The following is a 17,893-nucleotide window of genomic DNA, read 5'->3' on the forward strand; positions in this document are numbered from 1 at the left end:
AAAACTGATTTTCCTTCTTTTTTTTTTGGCCTTGTCATTTCCCAAAACCATCAGATGGTCTTCAGGAGGAAGTCATCAGTTAAGGGCGGTGCATGTTATAATAAACAGGGCTTTTAATTTAATTTCCTAAACCACTCTATGACAGACTTTAATGTTTCTCCCTGCAGTACTTACGAGAAAGACGTAATTTATACAGGATTTCTTATTGCAGTGACTCTCAAAAAGTAAGGGGATGGGGCAAGGGGAGAAAAGGAGAGACTTGAAATGAGCTGCAAATTGAGTTGCCAGTTGACCTCTTTGTTTTACAATAAAGAATTAGGGCTTGATAAAATGGTTTGTTATAAAAGGGGGCTTTGAGGGTCCTCTAAATTCTATTATTTTCTAATGTAATTTAACTTGGAAAAATGCTGTTTGCCCTACCTATTAAATAACATGTTTAAGTCAAGTAAGTGGAATATCTTTTTTATTCCAGATCATAAATTAAAGCAGGAAACTGGTCACAAGGGCAATGATGATTGTTGCAAATAGAGAAAGTCTTATTGGTTTTCCTAATCTAGGAACAACATTTTTACTAATGCTGAGACAGCAACAGAACAATGAACTCACAAAATTAGGTGTTGAATTCTGCTTCCTCTCGAGGTGTGTCTGCTGACTTCTAGAAGCAGAATAGAACCCATCTGAAGTTACAGAAATCTCAATGCTGATTACACCTGTGAAAAATATCCTATATTGATTCTCTTATAATTCTAAAATGGGAACTTAATTACAACATGTTAGGTTTCTTCTTTTGTAGGTGTGTGATCACTGTGTGATTGTGGCTCTAGCAGTCTTCACTTGAAAGTCCTAAAAGATCTGATTCGGTATTTGCATGAGAACTGAGCTGCTTGAGCAATCCATGAATAAAGTAAGGATGCTGAATGAAGGAATATTATTAAACCTGAGACAGGGTGAGTTTGATCAAGGAACATTTTCAAGAGGAAGCATTATAATTGAAGACTTTAAGTGCCTTCTTTATTCACCATAAGTACACGAGATTCTTGTTCATAATTATATTCATCTTTATAGGAAGCCAAGGTTTTATTTGTTCCTTTAGGTACCACTCTCTGAAACAGCAATAGACCCAGCAGGTGGTCAGTCAAATATGTGCCAGCAATGATTTATCTTCAGGCTGAGGTATATAAAATAGCAAGTAGTAAATAGCAAGTTCCCATTTTTGGCAAAGAACTGTTAGCAGTACTTCACTGACCTGTGCCAGAGATAAATCTTCTTTTTGTTCCCTTGTTCATAGTCAGTGTTGGTCCATCTTTGGCAGGTTTCAGTGCAGTCACAGCCATAGCACAGCTGACAGCATTTTTCCCTCTCTGCTATTAGAGGGCACTTCAGTAGTGTCCTAAGCATCCATTGAAGTAGTCTACTTATTTTTGTATCGTAAACAATTCTAGTTAAGACTCTTCAATAAAGTATGGGAAATCCTCTATGGCTATCTTAATAGCACACTCAAAATAGGAACCTTGTAGTTGGCTTTCATACGCAGAAATGACAGGAACTTACTTTACGTAATACTGTGTGATTTAGATCACTGTTGTAACCGTTCCTTTTCCACCTTCTCAGATTGTCTTTTCTGCCTTGAGTTTATACAGTCTCCTCATACCCAGCTTACAGTGATGGTTGACTGTCTATAAGGTTTTATTTTTGCAAGGCCACCCAAGGTATTACTGCTGCAGTAAAGCATGCAGACAAGGAGTAAGACTGATGTAGTGGAGTCATTGAATAGATTTCTGTCCAGTTTAGTTGGGAAGAAATAACCCAGTGTTATTTGCTTTGTCAATTGTTGGTGATCCCAAACACTTGGCTCCAGATTTTGTAGTTCTTTAGTTTTGTTTGCATTATTTTATATAGTTTTTCATCAGCAACATACAAACATACGGTCTTGCCCCACTGTGAGCATCTTCAGCTTAGGACACAGAAGAGTAACAGACTTATCTGGAAGTTTGCTGCCCTGCCCAGCTGTTTAGAAGCCAGAAGAGTTATGATGGAATTCAGCAGTGCCCCCAGCAGCCTGAAATTACAGTCACAAGGCAAGTTTGTTAAGTGGGCTATAGTATGTGGGCAGTTAGTACCTCTGACGGTCGTAAAGTCTTAGGAAAGAAGATGCCACGGATGGTTAGCAGAGTACAAGCGATAAATACGATCGCATCCCCCTCTGGTGGCCAAATAGCAGAGCACACAGCTATGCAGCCTATTCTCAAATCGTTGGTGCTGTTAAATCGTAGCTGGGCTGGAAGCCTGGCCCTTAAGAACTAATTGCACTATATTAGGGAGCTAAATGATCGCCCTCAGGCTGTGCTGGCAGCGCCAAGGAATGTGTGTGTGAGAGTGAGAGAGACTGGGAACAGTGACTTGCTTTATTTTAAAACACCAATAACAAAATGGGCTGAAGAGATGATACTTTATGTGGTACTACACTTTTCTATGCAAAACAAGACTCAGAAGAGAGTCCTTCACTTCCAGTCAAGTGTTAGAATAGTTAGAAAAGAACAGCATTAACTCATCCATTTTGAATAACCCAGTACAATTTATTTATAAAATATATTTGAGGGTTAAAACATTTTGTCTTTATTAAGATATTTCTGGAGCACCACTGGAATTCAGTTTTAAGTGGAACTCAATTTTAAGTGGAATCTTGAAAGGCTATTTCTAAGACAAAGCGCTTTAGCCCTTCCTCAACTTCTTTCACTGTGCTGCTCCTAAACACCTTCCTCTCCTCAAGGAACTTTTCAAAGAGGTAGGTTCCCCCACCCACCCCAAAGTAATGCACTTTGCTGGCCAAATACACCCGGCCATCTTTAGCCAACAGCTGAGCCAGCGTATCATGCAAAGCGCCGTAATAGTCCGGGTTATAGATGGTCTCTGATGTGAGGATTAGATCGTATTTTATACAGGGCTTGCTGCTGCTCGACAGGAGCTGGCTGACTTCAGCCCAACCTCCAGAGAAGAACCTGCACTTGCTGAGCTCATCAGGCAGGGGCTCAGATTCCTTACGCCTCTTTGAAGGAGGCTTGATGTTCTTTCCATCCTCTTTGCTGTCCTTATTGCCATCGTTTATACAGTTAGCCACCACATTAGGCATGGTTATCTCCTCAATCACCGTGCTGTTGTAGTCCTGAAAGTGAACCTCCGCAGCATCTCCCTTTAAGGCGACTATTCCCAGCAGCCCAGCCCCGCACCCAAGATCCAGCACCGTCTTGTTGTTAAACCGGATCTCAGCCTCGGCAAGGAAATCCATGAGGTCATAGGTGCACTCCCAGATCTTCATCCCTCCCTCGTAGACTCCTGGGATGAGATCAGAGTGCGAAGAGACGCTTTTGGACACGATATCTTCCTCGTGGCTGCCATCTCGACACGTCATCTCCACCACAGCCATATTGACATAGTGCAGCCCCGATGCTGTTTCCAGGACCTTATTTCGCAGTACCTCGCTGATATCCTCAGGCACACGGTGCTCCTTGGCAGCTTTGATGCAGCCTTTTCTCTCTGGCTGTCTCTCGTCTTGCTGCGTTGGGGAACAGGGCTGTGTCTCGTTGTCAGCACTGGGCTCTTTGCTTTCATCTTCATCAGGGAAAAAATTAAATCGAAAATCCATGCTTAAGAACAGCAGCCGGCAATGTTGGCTCACCTAACAGCGCATACACACATGGTTGGGCTTCCGCTTCCGTATACGCACGCGCTGTGAACAAGGAGGGCGGCCCCGGGTTGAGTTTTCCCGCCGCCGCCGCTGAGGGGAGCGGAGCGGTGCCATGTCCCAGACAGACCCCGAGCTGCTCCTCAGGGAGCTGGGCGGCTGGGACTGGGAGCTGTGCCGCAGGGAGCTGCCCGCCGTGCTGCCACGGCTCCTCATATCCTTCCTCAGGGGCGGGACTCACACTGGGGGCTGTGGGAGGAACCGGGGGGGCCCATATGAGGTACCACGAGATGGCGGGGCTGGGCCGCCCTGCGCTGCTGAAGCGAATAGGTCTGTGGGTGGGTGCAGGGTTACGCTGAAAGTAGGTGCTGAACTTCACCAAAATAAAAGGCAAGAAATAGCCTGTGTCTCCTGTAGCACCTTAATTGCCTCTGTTCCTGACCCCCCACCCCCCATAAAATAAAAATCACGACAGAGCACACTCCTACATGACACAGAAGCGCTCTGATCTGTGTGTGCTGAGCAGCTGTGTTGGTTATGGAGCATCCCTTCAGTTTGTGGGGAGGGTGCAGCCCACACAGGTCAGAAGCCACAGCTGCTTAATCCAGCCTGACTGCAGATCCTGAGTCTCCTTAACGCTCTTACTCTATGTATCAAGAGTCTGAAGACTGCACTGAGCACATCCGTAAGTAGCAGCCAGTTTGTTGCCTTTATGCTAAGGCTTACTGTGTTGCACGTATGTTATGAATTCTGCTCATACCTGTGACTGTCAAGGCCCTGAGCAATCCTGCACCTTGTGTGTTAGTGAATCATGCACTAAGCCTAAAGCCTCATTCCTAAAGCCTCATAAGCCATGCATGTAAGGCTGCTTTTTCTTTGCCTCTATTTGTGATTTTTAGGCTCCTGAAAGAGGGGTGTGTTGGTTGTTATCTTAAAGGTGGCCAAACCCTATCAGCTACTCCTTGTGATAGTTGAGAGTGATCAAGAAGTGCTGAGATGCAGCTGTTTAGGTTAACATTCACTGCTCAGCTGTGTTAGCCAGCACATCAAACTATTGTAACTATCTGAGATTAAGAATATGATAATTTCCAGTTGTGTCTAGGTGCCAGACTGTGGGTAAACAACTGTACTTGGCCTTCACCCAAGTATAGGCCAATGTGATGCTGTTACTTATGGTTTTATGCATGTTGGAGCTGTTATTGTTACTGTTTTTTTAGCTAATGTGACATATGTAATAAGTGACAGGATAGGTTTCTTCTCTCAGAATCAGATACTTGATCTGTTTCTGTTCCACACAGTTCTTTTTTTCCCTCTGTTCAGTACCTATATACTTTGATAAACACATGTTTTTTTCAATAATATCTTTGAAATGTTCTGCTTTGCAGGTGTTTTGAGGATCCTGACTGAAATGTTTTTGCCTCATATCAGCCTTGGAGATTTGGAACAAACCTTTTTCTCTAAAGTATTACCTAAGGTATGCCACCTTCAATTGAACGCAACGTTTCCCATCAGTGCAATACTGAAAACCTGCTTAGAATACATTGTCTCTTCTTTTGAAGGCTCACCAGGGAATCGATACTTTGCATGCAAGCTTGAAATACATACTTAGCATTTAAAAGCTTAACAGTATTGCTGGATTGCTTCTGTGATTTTTACCATTCTTTACAGTGGGGAGAGGATTGAATGGTGTCCTGTTTTCTATATTTAGCAATAGAATAGCTTTTTTCTTTCTTTCTTTTTGGGAAGTTTGGGTTTTTTATAAAACATCCACAGTGGGGAATTTCACTTGAGGCCAGCTCTTACCATAAATAAGCTGAAAAAACCAACATCTTGGTAGCATATGACCCTGGTCCAAGGAAGCACACAGATATAGAAGGGTGTTACAATTTATTTTGTATAATAAATAAATAATATTTAAGTTATGTGATTTTTCTTTTTCTTTTCTCCTGATAGACTCTACAGTTATATGATAAACTGATGTATGAACTCTCCAGCGAAGCCAAAGGATTAACTGGCCAGAATACAGAGTTATGCGGTACTGTAAGGAATCTTTTACAGGCAAGTCCTTAGTGCTTAGATTTTACTGAAGAAATTAACTGATTTTGAGTGTTTATGCTACTTTCTAACTAGCTGGTAAGAATGTAATCCAAACATCACTGCAATTGAAGTTCAGTTAAAATGTTATGAATTATCTGATTAGCTTTAGCCTGTGATGGTAATCAGAATGTAAAGAAAATAGCTAATTCTGCATAGTTTCTAGTGCAAACGGAGTGTGATTCTCTGTATTTATAGACCAAATGTGGTAATTATTATTACAGCCAGTTAAGAATTTTAAGATGTTTACTAAGTAGAGAACAGTAGCAAAAGGAAGTAGGAAGCCTTCAAAGAGCATTTGGTATCAGATAAAGCGTTGCATTTCTTGATATTCTATAGACCTTTATTGGTCTTTAATAAACTACTTACGGATGCAAATAGCAGCGAACTTTGAATGTCATAAACCTAAGAGCAATTCTGCTAAGAAAGGATGCTTCTGACATTCTTGCAGGAGTTGAGAAGCATTAATTATGGTTGTTTCTTCTTAATTTAAGACCATAGTGCAGCTCTTGGAAACTCTGACCAGTTGTGTACGGTACATCTGCACACTGCAGGAGTGTGTGCCCTTGGAGAGCATCCGCACCCTTCCATCCTCTGTTCTTCATGTAATAAAGTACACGTTCACACACTGCAAGGTAGGTCTGCATTAGAAGGAGAAATATTGTCTTACTGATTGCTTTCTGAGAAATGATGCCTTTATGAGAAGATCCTGTTTCAAAATAATATTGCTGTAGGATTGATTTCTATTGCTATTAAATCATTTACAGAATGTACAAATAAAAAAGTTATTTTACATCTGTCTGTCCAGCAATTTGTACCTGGTAGTGGCAGGGATAGGCTGTGCTGCTTCTGCAATTGCATCAGTGTCAGTTGAACACTCTGCTTATGAATGTAGGCTGTGACATCTGTGCACTTCTGTTAGCTGCAGGATTTTTCAGAGCTGCAAATGATGATGAACATGTTGCTGCTTGCCTTATTTGTGTGTTCCAAAGTGGGTTGAAAGTTGAAAGGAGTACCCTCTTATTAGTTACAAGGAGGAACATGTATCAGCTTCACATGTGCACTTTTAGATGCAACAGTAATTCTCACTTAAACAGTGAAAATGAAACAAGGTTATTGTAAGGACACATCAGCTTTTGGTGAGCCTTCATTTTCACTGTTCATTTTTTGTTTCTTACTGGAAAATTTACAGCCAGATTTGAACCTTTCATTTACCAATTCTAATTCTGAAGTTTGGGGAAATATTTGGAATTCTAGTTCCTTTGGTCTACGGCTGTACTGTTTATTCAGAAAAACAATCTTAGCTTCATGAATCTAATGCTGATACAAAGACAACTGAACTCACTACAGCCAGGTGACTTCACTAGCTGTTGATCAGGCTGCGAAGGTGAATAGCATTTTATATTTAGCAAGCAGGTGTTGGTATCAGGAGCTGCAGATCTAGCTGAGTATTGAGTAAAAGTAGGTACACTGATGTTTTGTTCTTTTTGAAGGATCAGTCTTTGATTCCTGAACTTGTTTTTTAACGTCTTCTTCCCTGTTTCTTACAGGATAGTGAATCAATGTACTGTGGGCATCTGCACTTGATTTCTGACCTCCTGCAAGCCATGTTCAAGGAAACTTACTCTTTGCAGAAACAGCTGATGGAGCTGTTTGATCAGATTTCTGTGGGGTCCGCATCTACTGAAGGTGACATCACAGATATGGTGTCAGGTACAAGTGGATCTAGAGTCTTTGTTAGTTCTGCTCAGTCTTTTTTGTTTCTTTATTTCTATAGGAAGTGTTCTTGAATCTTTGAGCATGGTTCTGAGCATGTCCTGCTCAGTCCTGACCAGCCCTTCAGAAGGCAGCATTTTGCTGCTTGAAACCCTGTGTGTGAGATGGGGAATGTTGAATGTGTTTGATTGAAAGGGGCATCCCTAAGCACTGAGCTGTTCTCCTGATCCTGAGCCAGTGTGGTGCTGTTCTCTACTGTTTGTGATTGCTTTTGTTTTCCTAGCAGAGAACCCTGTCTGTGAAATTACGACTCTGCTTTAACACAGCTGTTGCTATTCTTATTTCCTTCTTAGTAATTCATACTGTGCTGGAGATCTGCTCTGTCATTTCCAATATGGACCATGCTCTTCATGCCAATACGTGGAAGTTCATAATCAAGTATGTCTATAAACTCCTGAATTTTATTGCAGTACAAGTAGACCATAACTCCATATAACCAGTGTTTCACTAGTCTTACAGTCAGAGTTTCAAATGAAATGGGAATTAGATAACTCAATTTCTTGGAAAATGTAGCTAGTAAGTAGAATTAAATGCACTGTCAGTGAGAACAGGAGTCATGCATGAAGACATGAAAGAAGCTTGACTTGAGCATCTGAAATAGCTTTGTCTGAATAAATAGTCTTAAGAGGTCTGACGTGCAGTTTTGTCGATGTTTCTGACTTAAACTGTGCCATCTTGTGCTTTCACATTACCTGCTCTCTGTGCTTCTGTCATGGCTATGTGGTATACACTGACTCAAACAGAAGAATTAGCTGTTTGGGTTTGTACTATTTTAGTGTGTAATCACTTGTGACAATTAAACATCTGATTATAATCCTCTTTTAGACAAAGCCTGAAGCACCATTCTCTGCTGCAGTGCCATCTGAAACACAGTGACATCCTCAGTGGTCTGTGCAAAGATACTCTGCTTTCTTTTCACTCCAGTTTACAACTAGCTGAGGAAATGAAGATGGCTGACATTCAGGTAAATTAAAAGGCTTCCAAAGCTGCCACTAAGCTTCTGGAATATAAATTCACTGTGCTTATTTGTTTCAGTGTGGTGGGCAGAATACCTTGTTCTTTTGAAGCCGTGTGAAAATCAGTGCTCTTGACTTCATTTGTATTGAGATGCAGAGGCACTGGGAACAAGTTCTCACCATTTTCTATGGGAGTTTTGTTTATCACCTAAACTGGTGATACCCCATGGTCAACCAAAAGGCAGCATTTCAGTTAATGAAGATTTCTAAAGTTTGTCTCCCATTGCTGCTGAGTCTGTAGAGAGTCAAGTGTGAAATGGGTTTTGAGCACTGCTAGCAATTTAAACCTCCTCTGGATCCTTTTAGTCTGTAGTTGAAGTTTTAGAACTGTTCTTTCAAACAGGATGGCACTGACCTCAGGCTGTTCCAGAAGACTGTCAAACTGTGCAGATTCTTTGCCAATTCCCTGGTGTACTACACCAAGGTAGGATTTATTATTTGAATTCCATGGTGGTGTCAGATTGAAGCCAGCATACTTTAACATGCAGCACAGTCTAATGGATTGAATGCAGTATTAATAGTAAGAAATGCCTCTGTACTGATACCAGCTCTGACACTAACTTCCTCCCCTCTCGGTTGCTATGTTTAAGTTTCCTCATTAGTAGAAAGGATGCTGTAGGACGACCCATTTTTACAAAGCATGTGAGATGCTTTTGCTCTAGGAGATGCAGTGGTTGTGTGCTCTGCATCCCCTTTGTCCCATGGGGTAAAAGCAGGGGTTTGATTTTAGCACACTAACTGGATGAGACAGCCTTACAGTGTACATCGGAGCATTTAACACATGGCTGTTATAACTGTTCTTACTATTTTTGTAAAAATAAGTCTAGAATGTCATTATTTTCAGTAAATTATATAAACATGCATGGTAATTAAACAATAAGCTATTCCTGGGATGGTTTTGTACTTGTTTTGTGCTGTGGACTGTTAGAACTTGATCTGTTTTTGCATGCATAGTACTTCACAAACTAATGTAGCAGAACAGAAGGAAAACATATTTAATTGTGTCTTCTGTAATTAAAGTGCCTTTCAAAATTAATGACTTTTGCAGGAATTTCTTCCTTTTCTGTCTGATTTATGCTCGCAGTTGCATCAACTGTTCCTTCAGATATACAGGTAAGTGAAATTCAGAACAACTCCAGTTCTCCCCAGAGCAAAAACTTTTATTATTGTGATGCTTATAAGAATTTCCTTCCCTAATCCACTGAAATGCCACTGAGAATGTTTGGTTTTTTTTTTTCTTCTTTCCTCAGCAAATTTCCTCCCAGTCTTTATGCTCCAGCAATCTCAGAGGTACATCAGGATGAAATATCACGGGTTTTTCTTGTGGCTCTAGATCCTCTCATCACTCAGCTTCTTCCCTTTAGCCCTTTCATGGAGCAAGTGATAAGGGACACCTCAGGTGTGTTTAAAACACAGCTACCACCAGTACAGCGATATGCAACCATGTGTGAAGGGTTACTTTCTGGACCACACTGGCTTGCTTCTCTCCCTACACATGTGCTGTGATCTTGTGGTTATCACCACACACACAGAAGAAAACTTTGGGCATTCGGTGTTTGAAGCATCCAGTGCCATCAAGGAGATAGGAAGCACAAGGCACATAGATTGTAACTCTTTGCAGCAATATTACTGTATTTTAGCTCTTAATGGATAAAGTATATTGCATTTATTTTCACTTCAAACACAGTGTAACATTGTTTTTATTCTGAGTGTGTCTATATGAGACTTTGGATTCTTTTACTGAGAACTTCTTTGCATTGCTGGCTCTTCATCTTCTGCCAGTTGCTTAAAAGCTCATTTGAGCACCATATCTAATTATCAGGGTGACTAATAGCACATTTCCAAACCAATTCTCCAGGTCTCCCTGCTGAGCAGCAGCTGCCCCAGTGTCTCCTTCTGATTACCATCATGGACAAGCTGTCTTGTCAGCCTGAAGATGTGCAGACTCTCTGGAACACGGGAAAACGGTACCAAAAATGTTTCCATTGTAATTCTTCCCTAGAGGGATCAGTCTGTGCAGGCAATGGGGTTCAGTTGTTAAAATTTCCCTCACAGTTTTGTAAAATTTGATGTCCTTATGCTGGGAAAAACAAGACCTGATGTTCTGCTTCGGGGCGGAAGGATACAAATCAGAAATATGATGATCGTTGTCCTTTTCAACCCATTCCATGATTCTATGAATATCTTTGTTATTTCAAGAAGGGGATGATACTTAGACTACGTTCAGAATAAAGAAAGAGAGAGGTATATAATGTTGACACTTTGCTAAGTTAAAATCTTGCATTTTTATGCCTGAATGCTCTAATAGTCTTTGTAAATAGTGTTTGTGAAAGAGGAAGGCAGTCAGAAATACAAATCTAGCATATAAATAAAGCACTGAGGTGGTGTTTGCAGGATTTGGGTCTTGGCTGTCTGTAACACAACTGTTGCCATTTTTCTTCCTTCCCCTTTTCCTCCTCACTCCCCCACCCCCAGCCTGTCTTTTCTCTCAGCTCTTTTCCAGAGCTTCCAGCAATGTTCTGCAGAGCTTTCTCTCCCTGTTTGTTTGCCAGAAGTGATCAGTACAGGACAGCCAGAAGTCCGCATCACCCTGTACCACTATGTCTGTGTCCATCTGTGCTCCTTCATTGCTTCCACACTCCCATCACAATTTCCTCATCTGGTAAGACTGATGTTGCTTATCATCTTTTCAGCCGTTGTGATGTGGAGATAATATTTTTAAGATAATGAGTTCTGTCTAATTATGAAGCTGAAGAAATGATTGAGAAATGAAATTGGCAAAAAAATGGCACTGCAGTTGTTTAAATGTGAACATATATATACACACACATAGCAGCTGCCTTGCAAAGAAGAGATGTGCATCATGAATTACTTTGGAAAACCGGGGCATCTTCAGCTCCTTGTAATGAATATATGCACATGTTCCAAGTATGCAAAACTCAAGGCGTAGCTGCTGGGTTAATCTTGTAGTTGAATAGAAAGCACGGCAATCAGCTGTTAGAATATTTCCAATTGGATAAGCTGTAAAGCCTACTGTGCTAGTTAATGGAGTAATAGTAGTAGTGGGGCTGCAATTTGTTTCTGCTTGAATTTAGATCTAGAGTGTTTTTTCCTCAGGAACACTCTCTGCTGGATGCTGTGCTGGGCTCTAGTATGATCACGTCTCTACTAGCAATGGATTCATGGTGCTTCCTTGCTCGGTGAGAGGTTCTCATTACAAATCAAGCAGGATTCCACAGATCCAGTTAGTTCTGTTGCATGAGAGACATTGTTTAACTTATCTCCCTTTCTCACATTTCAGGTATGGAACAGCTGAACTGTGTGCTCACCACTGCATGGTGATTGCTCACTTGGTAAGACTCACAGTGATGTTGGCAATTCAGCACCGTTTCTAACCCTGGTTCTACTGCAAATTACTAAATCACCAAAGATGAGAGTTGAATGGTTCTTATCCAGATCCAGAATGGAGATGACTTTATTTCCTCATACTGGGCTAACAATTAAGCAAAAGCAGTACTGTGAAAATACAAAGCTATTTAGCTCGTGTTTCTGACATGTCCTGCATTGTTTTATGTAGTGTTACTATTGTGATCTCATGTAGCAGTTCTTGGAACATTCAGTATAGAACTCATTTGCTGAGTGGTGATTTTTTTTCTTAATTTAATTAAATTCATTTCCTATTATCCTAATCCAGATAAAGTCGTGGCCCAATGAGTGTTACCAAGTCTCAGTCTTGGGTGTTCTGCTGAAACGTATGCTGTTCTTGATGGCTCCAGATCATCAGGCAAGTATAGCACCAGCACTTGTCTTTAATGAAGAGCTTTGAATCAGAGGCCTATGTTCAAAATATCTTCCCCCTGTCCTTCAGAAATGTCAGGATGTTGAGTGCTCACTGGTGTATATTTGTTAGTGGATCCTAATTTGCCCAGATGTGCTCTTCAAAGCAAGGCAGGCCTTTACACTTCTCTGTTGTGGTACACTCCTCTAATAGTGGCGCACAATAGTGTGTCAGTGAAGTCCTTTTTTGGCTAAGAATGGAAAGAGCACATCTCCCTGATTAATGGAAACCGTACTTCTGTCACCAAAATTGTACATGGTCATACAGTCTGATTTGTAGTCATCACTTCTATTCATTTAATAGAGATTATGATGAAGAGTATTTCTAAAGCAAGTAGGAAGTGTTTTGCTTGTTGGCTTCACAGCTTTTTGACTTATTAAATTCTCTTCTGGTCTAGTTAATTCATATTATTTTATGAACTAACGAATTTTGTGTTTTTATTTATAGGCGGAATTTGCTCACAAATTTCTCCCGGAAGAAGTGGAGAACTTGGCTGTGTGGCAGCACGTGTCCCTCAGAGCCATGAACCCTGATCTTGGGAAGCGAGTGGTGCAGGGGCTCTGCATGGCAGCGCTGTCACAGTGCAGGCGGTGGCTGAACAGCAGGCGTGCGTGGGGAGAGCTCCAACCTGTGGTAAACGAGATTTGATTCTCTTTGTGAAAGGGTATGAACTCTGCGTTACCCGACTATGAGAAAGCTGTAGCTGTTGCTTCAGTTTTATTCTTCTATCTGCTGCACAGCTTTATTTCTATACCTAATTAGCAAATACATAACCAAGAACACTAATTGTAGCATTTTTTACTGTATGCAGTGCCTTAAGGGGCTTTACTCTGAGGGTGATAGCAGAGATCTCGTGGTTTATTTGTTGCTCTAGTTGCTGTTTGCTCTCTGGGTGAACAGATGTGCACCTCTTTACAATTTTCAGTTTATACTGTGTTATAAAACTACTTCTGAAGTCTGGATGATTTGGTGTGGAATCAAATCTGAAAGATGCTTACTGGTCGCCCTGGCAAAATGAAGAGAGAGAGAACCCAGTTTCCACACAAAGTACCAGCTGCCGGCTTTCTCCTGGCCGTGCAGCTATCAGCAATAGCACCATCTGAGCTCCCACAGAAGCTATGGATGGTTCTCCTCACTTTGGAAGCTTTATTGGCTGTGGGGCTGGTGGGTTGGCTGTATTTTACAGCTGTGGCACAGCACATTAGGCTTCTTGCCATCTTGTATCGTTTTAGATACTTAATGTGAACCTGGGGTTTTTGTTTTACCTACACAACCTCTTTTTCCTACTAGAACTCTGCCCTTTCTGTCTTGCTGGTTGCCTGCAATTTTTCTGGTGATGCTTTGGAGGCAGAACTTCAGGCATCTATTTTGGGAGTGCTCGGTCAGTTCTGGACTTTCCTTCAGGCTAAGCAGGTGAGAGGATTTACTATTCTCACTGTGGGAGGCTGCTGCTGTTTCAGCATCTCTGTTACTAAGTTGTTTTACTTGGGTTGGACCATTTCTATAAAGCACAATGTAACTGTTGCCAGGTGGTTTGTCTGATAGACAGGCTTGTGCTCTAGGAAATGGAGTTTGAGTTTTCCCAAATGTATGGCTCCTCCCTGCTGCATCTGTCACTCAGTGTCAGACTCACTTAACAAGAAGTCTGAAATACCTCGTTCTGATTCATCTCAATTACATGTTTGGCTTATGCTAATGTCTATTAGAAAGTGAACAAAACCCATGGTGTGATATTGCTTAGCACAGGGAAGCCTACAGAGCTAATAACTCACCTCTCGTATTTGAGAATGGGGGTGAAGTGATCTCCCCCTTGTGACTGCATATTTAACCATTCGTGTCTGCAGCTGGAGTTAAACAAAAAACAGATTTGTCACAGTTACTACTCCAGGTTAAAAAAACAAGTTAAAAAACTGAAAGAGAGGAGTTGAGAAGTGTCAGCAGTGTGCCCTTGAGAAAAAGAAAGCTGATAATAGCCTGGAATGCCTCTTGGGAGGACTGTTGCTAGCAGGCTGAGGGAGGTGATGCTTCTCCTCCTCTCAGCGTTGGTGAGGCCACTCCTGAAGCTGCACTCCCCAGTCCAAGAGAGAGATGGAACTCCTGGAGAGGATCCGGTGAAATGCCACAAAGGTGTTCAAGGGAATGGGGTGACAGGGAGCTGGAGCCGTTCAGCCTAGAGATGAAAAGTTTTGGGAAGATCTTATCAAGGTACACAGTATCAGAAGGGAGGGTGTGAGGAGCCACTCTCTGTTATTTGCTTACGTTGGTGAGCGGAGGAAGAAAATGAAAGACCATTAAGAAAGACCATTAGTAAAAATCTGAGGAAAAGGTCTTGAAAAATACAACTACTTAGCAAGAAATGGTATTTGTATTTCTATTTAATCTTCTCTTCTGCTGCTTGTGATGTATTAAGTGTGTAGTTAGGCTAAGAATTTAAGAATGTTACTGCAAATTGTTGAGGTTGTTATTCCATGAACTAAAATACACTGATAATGCATTTGCTAATATCTTGTGATTTGTTGAAGGTATCAGATGAGCCACGTCTCCAGCAAACACTGTGTTTATTGCTTCATCTTCTGGAGCTTTTCATCCAAGCGTTAGATGCTCAACTAATTAGCCAGGTAAGGGAAACAACAAAAAATTATAAGCAATTTGCTTCATTAAGCTTGTTCTTTGTGATTTAATGACACCTCAGAGTTATCGCATGGCTTGGTCTTCATGCATGGAGATTCCTAACTTATTTATTCTTCCTTGATTGCTTTCCTGTTTTGTAAACCAAGTGTGCGTCACTTTGGTTAATACAGCTTTTAGGAGTAGCATCGCTTCGTGTGATAACAACTTTATCCCCGCTGGTTTTCCTCAAGCAATAACACACCTCCTTTTGTTTACAGTCCCAATTCATTCTGTGTGCTGGGCTTTGTTTTCTGCAGGTATTTTCCCTGCTGTCTTCCCTTCTCCGGTTGGATCCCCCTGATCACGTTCGTCTGGCAATGCTGGATTTTCTCTCTTCTGTAGGGAAGGTGTTTATACCACAAGAAGTACAGGTAATAATTATAGTGGTTTTACTTGGTCTTTAGACCAAGATTTTCAATTATTTAAATATAAAAGATTGAGTTAAATACATACAGCTGTGCCATGACTTAATCATCTTGGAGATTTACTTTTCATTGGCACTCTGAGTGCATGTAAGATGCTTTATTTATTTGCTTGTTGCTTCTCATAGATAATTAAGAAAGGACTGATATCTGAGACCCCAAAAGAAAGCATTTCTCCTCCTTTATGGAAATCTGTTGCCAGACAGAGCAATATTACTCTCACATCTCACTAACCTGCGCCTTGAGCTTAGACCAGTCCTTTAATAGGTAAATCACGCTGGTAAGGTATAACTAACTCCTAGTAGCTGACAGATATTTGGTCCTTTTCCAGAGGCAAGTTGTACCCCAGCTGACATATTTGTTTGCTTCTCTGCTGGCTGACCAAACCTGGTTGGTTCATCAGCGCGCACTGGAGGCATTCAGACACTTTGCAGAGGTGAGCACAGCACAGCTGTGGTTGTACACAGCTTTGGTCATACAGGGATTATTCCATCTTAAACGTTTGCTGCTCTTCACTGAAAACACTGGATCTTAATTACAAATGCTATTGCACATAAGTCAAACTCCTGATGCCATTACCTGTGATTTCAGGAGCTAGAAGTGATTGAAAACAAAAGTTGGCTGTTTAGATTGGTTACAACAAGGTTGTTTAAAATACTTTGTCACCAGAGAGTTCTTCTGAGATTGTCACAGAAACATTTTAATCTATTTCTTTGTTAATACAAAATGTACTAAAGAACTATTACCCAACATTTCTGACAGGAAACAGTCCATGAAGATGTTGTTCCTCAGTGCCTTAATTCTGAAGAAATAAAGAATAAAGTTGTTGATTTTATGGCTAAGGTACGTTGTTGAACCTGTTTACTGTTTTCTTAGTTGATGATGCACGTATCCATGATTTATGAACCTGGCTTCACTGCCACACTTGTAGGTTTGGGCTATGACTGTGTCCATGCCATCATCTACAGGAAGATGAAATAGCTGAGTTTAAATTAATAAGTTTAAATTAATAAGTTGTCCTGTTAAGCTGGGATCTGCTTGAACTTTTCTATTTGCTTAAATCATTAGGATTAACAAATATTATTTCTATGGTTTTCTTCCAGTACTTCTCAATTTTGATTTCAAATGCTTTGCGTTTCCCTCAGAAAAAAAAGAATAAATGGCAGAGCTGCAGTGACTGTTGCAGGCAAATAGGGTGTCTATGAAAAGACGGTGATTTCATCATACTGCATTGCTCCCTTCTTTCTTTTCTCTTGGATCAGCTTCTGTAAACTCACACATTCAGATTACTTCCCTAATTGTTCTGGTACTTATTAGAACCGCTGAAGGCTGGTAATGACTTCTGGTTTGTTCCCTCTCCTGTGACTTTCTCCCTAGGTAAGGCAAGGCGAAGAGACAACAGAAGCGCGTATAGAACGGCTGAAACAAGAAAGGATTACATGTGGTGCACACCTCATGAGAATGGCTGGAGAACTGGAGTCAACGGGAGAGGTATGTGAGCTGCTTTAAACTGGCTCGACTCTATTGTAGATTTCTGGGAAGTATCTGAAGATCTTCAAGTCAGCCTTTGCTGCCCTCCATGTTTCAGGAACAAAAGGCTGTGTGCAGTCAGAGCTCTCATGAGACAAGGAAGTCTCCTACAGCTTTCCATCCTGAGGGTTTCTTGCATTTGGGTGGGTACTGCTCACATCTATAAGGGATTAAGAATGTCTATTGCTTACTTAAATCTGCAGCCTCTGCCCAAACGAGCGTGCCACCCCCCGTCTGAAGAGCAGTACAAGGCGGCAGTAGGCACAATGGAGGGGGCAGTGGAGGCTGTGAAGCTGCTGCTGCAGAAAGGGTCACCCCCTGCATGGGTAGCAGTGAAACTGGAGGCTTTACATACAGCTATAGCCATCCTCAGGGACAGCGTACGGTAAGATGGCGATGGACTCTGAGAGATGCTGGAACATTTCAGCTCTCTGTTGTGAGAGAACTGATGCCTTGTTTGTACCATGGCTGCTGGAGAAGGAAAAAACTGTGACGTGAGGTGATGCTCTGCTGCACTGCTAAGTCTTGGTTAATATCCCCCAATGAACTGAGGCCTATCTTTCATAACAACTGTCTGGATGAGGAATATGTTTTAATGGGGACACAACTGTGCATCTGAATTGTACTTTTGTACACTGCCACTGTGCAGCTCACTCATTTACAGCTCCTGTACGATGATAAATGGTTCATGAAACTGTATTTTGGATTTTGATACATTTGAATCCGTTGTGAAGGTAATAGATACAGTTGTTCCTGTCACACAGGGGTAAGCAGTGGGTGTTTTGCATTCATTATAAAATACACTTAAAAATAACAATTTAAAGGCTCTATGCTGTTCTCTGAACGCTGCTGGTTCCACTCCAGA

At 41.4% G+C, this 17,893-nt stretch overlaps 2 protein-coding genes across 2 annotated transcripts; one reads left to right on the top strand and one right to left on the bottom strand.

The window, feature by feature from the left end:
* Positions 1 to 17: 17 nt before the first annotated feature.
* On the bottom strand, positions 18 to 3,676 carry METTL18 (methyltransferase like 18). Its single transcript, XM_032446419.1, has one exon. The coding sequence runs from the start codon at positions 3,641 to 3,643 to the stop codon at positions 2,672 to 2,674; it is 972 nt and encodes a 323-aa protein (XP_032302310.1). The 5' UTR covers positions 3,644 to 3,676; the 3' UTR covers positions 18 to 2,671.
* Positions 3,677 to 3,776: 100 nt separating this feature from the next.
* On the top strand, positions 3,777 to 17,845 carry C8H1orf112 (chromosome 8 C1orf112 homolog). The gene is made up of 24 exons (XM_015869672.2): positions 3,777 to 3,896; positions 4,328 to 4,367; positions 5,068 to 5,156; positions 5,636 to 5,740; positions 6,271 to 6,411; positions 7,327 to 7,489; positions 7,846 to 7,930; positions 8,378 to 8,516; positions 8,912 to 8,992; positions 9,617 to 9,681; positions 9,819 to 9,967; positions 10,427 to 10,535; positions 11,044 to 11,230; positions 11,686 to 11,768; positions 11,870 to 11,921; positions 12,263 to 12,352; positions 12,854 to 13,039; positions 13,697 to 13,819; positions 14,929 to 15,024; positions 15,334 to 15,447; positions 15,830 to 15,934; positions 16,261 to 16,341; positions 16,876 to 16,989; positions 17,232 to 17,845. Exons 1-24 carry the CDS (start codon positions 3,798 to 3,800, stop codon positions 17,415 to 17,417), a joined length of 2,682 nt encoding a protein of 893 aa, XP_015725158.1. The 5' UTR covers positions 3,777 to 3,797; the 3' UTR covers positions 17,418 to 17,845.
* Positions 17,846 to 17,893: the final 48 nt, after the last annotated feature.

Source organism: Coturnix japonica, chromosome 8, assembly GCF_001577835.2.
Source record: "Coturnix japonica isolate 7356 chromosome 8, Coturnix japonica 2.1, whole genome shotgun sequence".
Classification (NCBI taxonomy): Eukaryota; Metazoa; Chordata; class Aves; order Galliformes; family Phasianidae; genus Coturnix; species Coturnix japonica.

Excerpts from the sequence above, each read along its gene's own strand:
- METTL18 (XM_032446419.1), bottom strand. The coding sequence starts at position 3,643 with ATGGATTTTCGATTTAATTTTTTCCCTGATGAAGATGAAAGCAAAGAG.
- C8H1orf112 (XM_015869672.2), top strand. The coding sequence starts at position 3,798 with ATGTCCCAGACAGACCCCGAGCTGCTCCTCAGGGAGCTGGGCGGCTGG. Across the intron at positions 11,769-11,869 it reads TCATGGTGCTTCCTTGCTCG|GTATGGAACAGCTGAACTGT; the intron begins GTGAGAGGTTCT and ends CTCACATTTCAG. Across the intron at positions 12,353-12,853 it reads TGATGGCTCCAGATCATCAG|GCGGAATTTGCTCACAAATT; the intron begins GCAAGTATAGCA and ends TTTTATTTATAG.